This window comes from Argopecten irradians, chromosome 2 (genome assembly GCF_041381155.1).
Source record: "Argopecten irradians isolate NY chromosome 2, Ai_NY, whole genome shotgun sequence".
Taxonomy (NCBI): Eukaryota; Metazoa; Mollusca; class Bivalvia; order Pectinida; family Pectinidae; genus Argopecten; species Argopecten irradians.
In genome coordinates, this window is record NC_091135.1 from 56,262,111 (window position 1) to 56,272,864 (window position 10,754).

A 10,754-nucleotide genomic window follows, 5' to 3' on the forward strand; every position below is an offset into this window, starting at 1 on the left:
TGTTATTCAGACTGATCGTGACATTGCGCGTGCTTTTCCCATGCCATGTTATCAGAGATTATGTCAAGGTCAAGAGTTCGCTACGGGGTCAAACAAAGGTCAAAAACGAAATTTACCACAGAAAAAATTTGAAAGTTGAATATGAAAGGTCATGCCCTCAGAAATATATAATGACAAGTTTTAAGGTCATGAGATCCAAAATGGCGGAGATATAGGCCTTTGAAAAAAGGCTATTTTGGCGTTTTTCCCGCCAAAAATTTTAAAGGTTTCAGCGCCTCTAATACTTAACATACATGCTTGAATTTTTGTATAGATATAGCATGGACGAATGTCTACAGAACTTATTCCTTTTTATTGACCTTGACATTCATTCAAGGTCACAGGATTCAAAAAGCTTTAAATCTTTAAACGACTTCTTCTTTATAAATAAGAGGTGTAGAGCGCTGAAATTTGGAGACGTTATGTACGTACATGAGTTCTTAAAATGTACTCTCGATTTTGGAGGATAACGTTCAAGGTCAAGGTCACAGACGTAAAACACTGCTTTTTTCGAACGAACTTTAAACGCTCATAATTTCATAACCGTACGCTACACAACATGTACGTTTCATTCTCCATGTAGATCACGATAATTCACGTTTTTTTTCTCATTACATGTTATCAGAAATTATGTCAAGGTCACGAGTTCACTAGGGGGTCAAATGAGGTCAAACAAAGGTCAAAAATGAACTTTACCATAAAAATGTTTCGAAGGGCGCATATGAAAGAGCATGTTCTCAGGCACATAAAATGACCAAATTCAAGGTCATATGATCCAAAATGGCGGAGATATAGGACATCAAAAATCGAAATTTTAGTTTATATTTGCCCCTGCCCGAGACGTTTCAGCGCCTTAATACCTGTATGTACAGTGTTGATTTTTCATACCTATGTTGTATTAACTTTTGTCTTCACAAGTTATTTATTTTTAAAGGGTTATATAGAAAAATGGCGGAAATATAGCTCTCCAAATATGGCAATTTGTTTCATTTTCTTATTTTTGTCCGTTATTTGTGAGCTCGTAGGGCCTTTATCATCTCATTTAGAGTGTTGATTTTTTGTAAATGTAAGCTTTAGCCTATTGTCTGTACAGGTTTTTAATTTCAAAGACATGAATTTGAAAATGGCGGAAATATAGACCTCAGAATATGGCGTTTCGTTCATTTTTTAAGGTAAATTTTAGGGTAATTCATGAAAATTCAAAGGTGAAATGTTTTGAATTGGCTGTGAAAGATCATGCTTTCAGACACATAAAATGACCAAGTTCAAGGTCATAAGATTCAAAATGGCGGAGATATAGGATATCGAAAATCGAAATTTTAGTTTTTATTTGTCCTTGCACGAGACGTTTCAGCGCCTTTAAACCTGTATGTACAGTGTTGATTTTTTCATACCTGTGTTGTATGAACTTTTGTCTTCAAAAGTTATTTATTTCTAAGGGGTTATATAGAAAAATGGCGAAAATATAGCTCTCCAAATATGGCAATTTGTTTCTTTTTCTTATTTTTGTCCGTTGTTTGTGAGCTCGTAGGGCCTTTATCGTCTCATGTAGGGTGTTGATTTTTTGTAAATGTTAGCTTTAGCCTATTGTCTGTACAGGTTTTTAATTTCAAAGACATGAATGTGAAAATGGCGGAAATATAGACCTCCGAATATGGCGTTTCGTTCATTTTTTAACGTAAATTTTAGCGTAATTCATGAAAATTCAAAGGTGAAATGTTTTGAATTGGATGTGAAAGATCATGCTTTCAGACACATAAAATGACCAAGTTCAAGGTCATAAGATTCAAAATGGCGGAGATATAGGACATCGAAAATCGAATTTTTAGTTTATATTTGTCCTTGCCCGAGACGTTTTAGCGCCTTTAAACCTGTATGTACAGTGTTGATTTCTCATACCTATGTTGTATGAACTTTTGTCTTCAAAAGTTATTTATATTTTAAGGGGTTATATAGAAAAATGGCGGAAATATACCTCTCCAAATATGGCAATTTGTTTCATTTTCTTATTTTTTTCCGTTATTTGTTAGCTCATAGGGCCTTTATCATCTCATGTTGAGTGTTGAATTTTTGTAAATGTAAGCTTTAGCCTATTGTCTGTACAGGTTTTTAATTTCAAAGACATGAATTTGAAAATGGCGGAAATATAGACCTCCGAATATGGCGTTTCGTTCATTTTTTAACGTAAATTTTAGCGTAATTCATGAAAATTCAAAGGTGAAATGTTTTGAATTGGATGTGAAAGATCATGCTTTCAGACACATAAAATGACCAAGTTCAAGGTCATAAGATTCAAAATGGCGGAGATATAGGACATCGAAAAATCGAAATTTTAGTTTTTTTTTTGTCCTTGCACGAGACGTTTCAGCGCCTTTAAACCTGTATGTACAGTGTTGATTTTTCATACCTGTGTTGTATGATAAGAAAATGGAGCATTTTTTGCACTTTAAAAAAACTAATGTGTTTGTCCTATTAATTTTCAAAAATTATTTTGAACCTAAAGTCTCAATCGGGAATCCAAATTTATCACTGAATAATTACCTGTCAGTAAGTGATATCAAACAATCCAATGATAAATTTCTGTCCTCGGCTCTAATTATACGGGCGTTTTCTATTCTTCTTGTTTTGACAACTTTTCAATAGTTCTACTGTATAATAGTGTTTTGGTACATTTAGTTCACGTAACATGGGGAGGCCGTCCTTACGTGACCACCTGAAACATACAAACAATATAAAGTAATTCACAGGGTTTTAAAAAACTGTTTTTTTTTTAAGTGTTGTGCAAGACACCGGATGTTCAAACCAACAACCGGTTCTATTTAGAATCTTGAGTTACAGTAACTTCACATAATTTAAGGTATATTTTTGAAGTTATCAAAAATTCTTTACATTCTATGTTTTGTTTCATTGTAAGGTCTACATAGAGTTTTTCTTTTCACTTTTTCATTCTTACCTTCCCATATAAATTTATGGATAATAACTTTCCACCTCTATTATAATATTTTTTGGGATACTTAGTACAAATATAAGATAGGTTAACTGGGGTATAAGTAATGATTTAACAATTTGTATTCTTCCGATCATTGATAATTTCCTAATTTTCCAAATATTAATTAGTTTATTTATTTTTTCGATTTTATTCTCCCAGTTGACTTGGAGATGATTGGAAATTGTTAAGCCCAAAGTATACTCCTAATGCTTTTATAACACTTTGGGACTAGTCTATACATTACTTGTATTTCCAAACTTTAGACCTAGAGATTTTTTTCTATTAAGAATTAAGCCCGAGAGACTTCCAAATATTTCTATAAGATTCAGGGCAGTAGAGATATCAGTTTTAGACTTTAGAAATAATGTAGTATCATCTGCAAGTTGAGAAATTTTGAAATGTCTTTTCATTGTATATTTAACTTTGATACCATGAATATTTTCATCTTGTCTTATTTTCATAGCTAATGTTTCAACTGTGATAACAAATAGCAGGGCTGATAGAGGACAGCCTTGCCTGATTCCACGTGTAATCTTTACTGGTTCTGATAACCAACCATTGTTTGTAATTAAACAATAGATATTACTGTATAGGATAGAGACCCATTTTCTAAAACTATCTTTAAATCCAAAACTTTTCAAAGTATGAAACATAAATTCCCATTCTATTGAATCAAAGGCCTTGGCGAAATCTAAAAATAGAATTGATCCTGTGACATTAAATTTCTCTGAATAATCTATTATATCTTTGATTAGCCGAATGCTATATCTAATATCACAACCTTTGACAAAACCATTCTGGTCAGTATTTATAATTTTATGTAGGAGGGGTTTTATTCTTTCTGATAAACAATGAGCTAATATCTTGTAATCTATATTTAGAATAGTCAGAGGTCGCCAATTATTTAGGTCTAATGGATCATTTTTTTATACATCAATGACAAAATCCCTACTCTTTGTGAATATGCTAACTCATTATTTAAATATCCTTCATTAATAGAGTCTAGTAATAATTTTTTAAATAAGGCCAAAATTTCCTATAAAATTCTGTTGTTAAAATTCTGCAGGATCTTTGTTAAAAAGTCATTTGAACTGAGGAAAGCTGGCTTGATAAATGTTTAAGTTGTTGTTTTGATCTACTGTGTGTTATGTACGTGTATGTTTAGCTATCGATCCCTATTGTATGGATGTAAGGAAGCAATAAAGTTGAATTGAATTGTATTACTGAATATATATTTTTTTTAAAGAGTTTATGAAATGTTAAATTACTATAGCCTTATTACCAAAAATTGAATGAAACCCTTTCTTTTTCCAGACGCACGACACAAATCATCCATATACCGAGGCTTTTAACGGTGTTGTGTCATCGGTGGCAACCGTGATATAACATATGCAGTCCCTTAATTTCAAAATGGATGCGCTCGCATCACATCCGAGGTCAATGTACGAAAGTTACATCCGAGGTCAATGTAAAAGTTACATCCGAGGTCAATGTACGAAGAGTTCGATTGTACGATTTAGAATAAAACCCAATGCTTAAAATAATCTTGTAAAGGCACATTACCTTTCCGAAACAATTATAACCCCAAAATGTGCTAATCGAAGGTCTTTGATGATTTTTGTATGAGTCTATGTTAACAATGAAGCATGCTTTAGCTCATTGTTATATATATTTCCATTGTTTTATCATCATTCTTGAAGTAAGAGAAACGGATATACTGTATGTATTGACAATGCTACATTGAATGAAAAATAAGAAAGAAAAAGACAACTGTTCAAAATGAGAAAAAAATTTAATGAAGAGGCTGACACGACACCTAACAACGGGAGCAGGGTGGAGGGCGATAGTTTACGGGTCCAGGTTTTCTCTAGTGGTCTTCTTTCATGTGTACAATCTGTGAAAACCGAAACACATCACTTACATACGATGTATCTTACATTGGTTGTACCTCCACAATTACATACGATGTATCTTACATTGGTTGTACCTCCACAATTACATATGATGTATTACATACGATGTATCTTACATTGGTTGAACCTCCACAATTACATACGATGTATCTTACATTGGTTGTACCTCCACAATTACATACGATGTATCTTACATTGGTTGAACCTCCACAATTACATACGATGTATCTTACATTGGTTGTACCTCCACAATTACATATGATGTATTACCTGTAATCCACATTACATTACATACGATGTATCTTACATTGGTTGTACCTCCACAATTACATATGATGTATTACATACGATGTATCTTACATTGGTTGAACCTCCACAATTACATACGATGTATCTTACATTGGTTGAACCTCCACAATTACATACGATGTATCTTACATTGGTTGTACCTCCACAATTACATACAATGTAACTTACATTGGTTGAACCTCCACATTTACATACGATGTATCTTACATTGGTTGTACCAAAAAAATTGTTCATTGCAATTAGTAAATCCTTATTTATCACTTACAATGTCTATTGGCCGAATTAATTCTAAATTTCCACCACAAACCATGAAAGAAACAAAATGATTTAAAGATAAGCAATAGAAGTTGAGGGAGGTATGATTAGTCACCATATCAGTTGTGTACAGAATCTTCATATGAAAAAAAATATATGTTGTGAGATCTTTGTTTAATAAGTTAACCAATTGTGTATCCAACCATCATACATACCTACCTATTTCAAACTCATCAAGGCCGCTCTCATTTGATGTGGTATTTTTGCTAGAAAATACAAAATAAGGGTGCATGACCAGGATTTGAGACTAATCTAGATTATACATACACTAATGGTACGTCTAATGATAAATGCGAGGATCGACATTAACTAGTAGGTTTTTCGTTAAATCTTGTAATAAAACAGTATCATAAGTGCCTTATTCCGATACTAAAAGGAAACGGAGAGGATATCATATGAGTGCTTTTCCAGAGAAATCAGTACGCTTTGTATCATTCTGTTGTGTCAGACTCCGTATGCCACGTGATGCATCGTCTATTTATGAGAAATTGATTGCTAATTTACTTGATATTTAAGGCAAGGACATATGTTTTTTAGCGGTATCATATTGTTAATGTTGTGGATATATATCTTGGTATAGTCTGAATAAACTACAGAACGGTGTGTAACGATTTATAGCATACTATGTAATGGAGTTTTACAGTTAAATCTAATACACATAATTCTTGAAAATTCCAAAGTGATACAGGGATTTTTTGTTACATTTCGGTATCAGCCAGTCAGAAGTTACGTTATAACGGAAACTTGTTTTTTTCCTTATGATATAATAAGTTATATTTAAGCCAATGAATACTCGTTACAAGCAATGTTGAAATACAACAAAGGTCATATTTGTATATCAACATGAATTTACACAAACATTTAAAACAACTTACAGGGAGGGATACAGAAGACTTGTTCGCCACTGATGGGCACATTATCATTCATTCCCGTAATGCCTTGGTTGAATGTAGTAAATCCAGGATCCATGCTGAACATGCTGGCAGAAGGCATGTACATGTTCATGTTAAAAGGATCATTAACTGGAACAAAGAATTCAATGGGAAACCATAGCTTTGTGGATGTCAAAAAACGTCATAGGAAAAACAAGCAAAATATACTCTGATCCTTGTTTAAGAACAATACGACATTAAAGAAAGGAAAAGAGTGAAAATATGCATTGAGTTCAAATGATAATCTGAATACATCTATTTACAGAAGGTATATAATGGTTACAAACAACTATTTAGGTTAATTAGACTAGTTTTCGTACACATGTCCTTTATCGTCTTGCAGAAAATGTTGAAAAGGATATTATGGCCTTCAATATTTCTTCTGACGTAGATTAAAGGAAATTAAAAAAAAATAACTTCTAAAATATTAAAAGCATAAATCACTAAGAAGATCAAACAGTTGAATGTTGAACTACATAAATGCAATACTTACAATACTGAGTGCTTCCCATATGAAAGATCGATGGTTGGAACGTGTTCAACGTATTTGGGGTGTTGTAAAACATGGACGGGTCCATGGGAGGAGCACTCATTGGACTCATAAACGTGGGCGTCATGGGCATTCCAGCATCAAGTGAGAAACTGACAGGGTTGGCAAGCTGCGTGGTCAACGGCGATGAAAATTGATTTAAAAAGGTGGAGGAAGCAGGGACTGAGCTGAATGTGTTCACAGTCGCAGTCGACGGGAACAAAGAAGCAGCATTGAATGCATTTTGGCCAAAGGTGGGCGTCGTCATGGTGTTGAATGCGTTTAGTCCATTAAGGGTTCTGAATGAAGTAGTGGTGGCCCCTGGCTGAAGAGGATTGAAAGATTGGCTGGCAAGTGTAGTGGGTCCTGAGTAAAGTTGATTATTAAGTGGATTGAGTTCTGAGTTGAATTGATTGCCAACTGTATTGAGTCCTGAGTTAAAGGCATTGTTGAGGGAGGACCCGATTGTGCCAACAGGACTATTAAAGGCTGTCGAGTGGGGGTCTAATGATTGACCTGGTATTTGCCAAGTGTTGCCCGCGAGAGCATCATTCGCTTCTTGTGATACAAGGGTACCAGATTGCCCAGACACGGCGGCTGCTAAGCACACCCCGACGACGAGTAGCCCTAGAAACTTCATCGTAATATCGACCTGTAAGAATACAGTTTAATCATTATAAGTACTATGCTGTTTCTGATCTGGCCATCAATCCTGAAGTATTCTGGGATCAGCTGTGAAAAATGATCATTTAATTCTTTTCAAGACTAAATTGTTAACACATTGAAAAACAAACTATCGTAATAAAGGAGTAATAGTTACAAGCCTCGTCACGGCATATAGACTGTTTATTTTTTTTTTAATTATAAACGAAAGTTATCAATAGAAATACACCAAAAATATAACCATAGCTTGGCCAAAAAACTTTGGTTCCTCAGTACCTATCGGGTGGAAATCATAAATTCTATACAAGCCTACAAAAACGTAGGTGCGATAAAGACACTTTAGTAGTACATACCCCTTTCTCACCAATAGAACTCCCGTGGACTGACGTGGTATGGAACATGTGACAGCTACGTTTTATACCTTAACTTGCGAGCCCTACTATCACGTGACTTAAATAAATTTGCATATCGAGAATATTCCTCGGTTTGATGGATTAGAAGGCAAGATTCCCCGGGGGAAACCTTCCTTTAAATTTTGAACCAACTAAACTCTATCAATTATATTCGCGTATAAATATGTTCGTTCAAACATCGATGAGACGGTTTGAAATGCTTCATTCTAAGACACGGATGTAAAACTAATAAAGTATTTAGTTACATACATGATGACTATTACAACCTGCCAGAAATAACGCCTAGCTTCCAATATTCAGCTTATGTCATGGTGCGGCGTCCGTCCATCAACATTTCCTTTAAATCGCTACTAGTCATAGAGTTCCGCATGGATTGTAATCAAATTTGGCCAGAAACCTCCTTGGAGGAAGGGGAACAGAGTTTGTATACATTTTGGCTCTGACCACCACCCCCCCCCCCCCCCCCCCCCCCCCCGTGGGAAGGAGGGGCAGGGCCCAATAGGGTAAATAGAGGTAAATCCTTTAAATCGATACTAGTCATGGAGTTCTGCAAGGATTGAAACCAAGGCCAGAAAAATCCTCTGGGGAACACCCCACCCCCCTGCCCCTACCCCGAGCAGAAAGAGTAGTGCCCAATAGGGGAAATAGAGTTGATTCTTCAAATTCCTCCAGAGAAGAAGAAACAATTATCCTGTTTTCATAACGTTACTTGGCATTACCAACCAGGTGAGCGATACAGGTCCTCTGGGCCTCATGTTCACAAGTTGCAATGATTCTATTTTGAGATTAGACAGGAATAACCAGATATGAAGCAATCATGGTAATACTAGGAGCCTAACACTATCAAATCCATAATAATATTTACTCACTTAATCGTATATATTCAGAAGTAGTAAGAGATTAATTCTTATATTTACAATATTTTCTTTGAACAATAAAATCAACAAGAACGTCAGATTCAACTATTTACTGTGTGTTAATCGCCGTCAAAATTATACTGCTGTCATGTTTATCGATACAAAACAGCCATTCAGAAAAAGCGCGCCGTTGGCTGAAAGCTTGATCCCGCCCTTTTCTCAATGACATCACAAATAATAGTTCCTATATTTCAGTTACTTTATTCAGGTCAAATAGCAATAATACTGGACTTTTATTATTAATTGATTTCGAAAAGGCATTTGACTCTGTTTCCTGGAATTTTATCAAAAAAAACTTATATTTTTTTTAAATTTTGGACCCTCTATCATTAATTGGATTGAACTTTTTCAAAACAACATTAACTCTGCTGTTAATATAGGTGGAAACTTATCCAATTTCTTCGCTATTGAACGCGGTTGCCGACAAGGGGACCCAGTCTCATCGTATATTTTTATTCTCTGTGCGGAAATTTTATCAATCGTATTAAGAAATGATTCAGATATAAAAGGTATTGTTATTAACGACAAAGAAGTTCTTCTTTCTCGGTTTGCGGATGATACATCAGTGATTCTTGATGGTTCAGAAAAATCTTTGACCTCTACTTTACAACAACTTAACTTTTATGCCAGAATTTCAGGTCTCAAAATGAATTTCACCGAGACCCAGGTAGTAAAAGTACAGTAATGATAAATACACCACAGAATCTAATCTCTCATGGGGTATAACCAAAATTAATATGTTAGGCATTGAATACGATGTTGACTTACATAGAATTGTTCAGCTAAACTTCGACAAAAGGCTTGTTAAACTAAAGACTCTTATAAACTCATGGAACAGAAGAAATCTTTCACCAATTGGTAAGATAACTGTAATAAAAACATTACTTATTTCCCAATTTAATCACCTCTTTATAGCACTTCCAACACCACATGATTCTTATATAAAGAAAATCAACAGCATATTATATGAATTTTTATGGAGTGGAAAAACAGATAAAATTAAACGTGACATCATTGTTAAATCATACAAAGAGGGTGGCTTGAAAATGATTAATTTAAAATCTTTTATAACAGCTCTTAAAGCAACATGGGTAAGAAGAATATATAAGGATGAGGTTAGTTGGATGTGCATTTTGGATAAATATATTGATAAGTATTCACTAGCTAATTGTGGAACATGTAAACTTCAGAAAACCTTAGATGGATGTACTAATTTATTTTGGAAAGATGTCCTCGAAGCATGGAAAAAACAATAGATTCATCTTAGATATATGATGATCACATATGCAAAAATCCAATATGGTATAATCAACATATCAGAATTAATAACAAACCAGTATTCTATAATGAATGGTATAATAAAGGTGTATTTTTCATATACGATCTTATCCAAGAAGATGGTTCATTTTATGATTTTGTTGAATTTCAAGATAGATATGGTATAAGATCCATTTTTTTGACATACTGTAGTATAATTAGAGCAGTAAAACAATATGTGAACAGCAAACAACATCCTATCCTTTCTGAAATGCCTGTGTGTTTACCGAATATTCCTCTAAATTTAAACATCATACTGAGGAAGTCGAAGGGTGCTCAATATATATATAGAGTGTTATGTCAAAATGAAATCAAACCTACATTACAACAAAAATGGTCTTTAGGTTTTAACATAGATGAAAATCAATAGAAAGAAATATACACAAGTCCTTTTAGAACCACACATAGCACAAAATTA

General features: G+C 34.1%; 1 protein-coding gene across 1 annotated transcript; it reads right to left on the bottom strand.

The window, feature by feature from the left end:
• Positions 1 to 4,801: 4,801 nt before the first annotated feature.
• On the bottom strand, positions 4,802 to 8,061 carry LOC138317027 (uncharacterized). The gene is made up of 5 exons (XM_069258658.1): positions 8,043 to 8,061; positions 6,991 to 7,678; positions 6,441 to 6,587; positions 5,725 to 5,771; positions 4,802 to 4,922 (listed from the first exon to the last, which is right to left on the bottom strand). Exons 2-4 carry the CDS (start codon positions 7,664 to 7,666, stop codon positions 5,725 to 5,727), a joined length of 870 nt encoding a protein of 289 aa, XP_069114759.1. The 5' UTR covers positions 7,667 to 7,678; positions 8,043 to 8,061; the 3' UTR covers positions 4,802 to 4,922.
• Between the last annotated feature and the right edge of the window lie 2,693 nt (positions 8,062 to 10,754).

Coding starts and splice junctions, on each gene's coding strand:
- LOC138317027 (XM_069258658.1), bottom strand. CDS start 7,666: ATGAAGTTTCTAGGGCTACTCGTCGTCGGGGTGTGCTTAGCAGCCGCC. Junction 6,588..6,990: donor TATGGGAAGCACTCAGTATT/GTAAGTATTGCA, acceptor TCTTTGTTCCAG/TTAATGATCCTTTTAACATG. Junction 5,772..6,440: donor AGTCTTCTGTATCCCTCCCT/GTAAGTTGTTTT, acceptor TGTATTTTCTAG/CAAAAATACCACATCAAATG.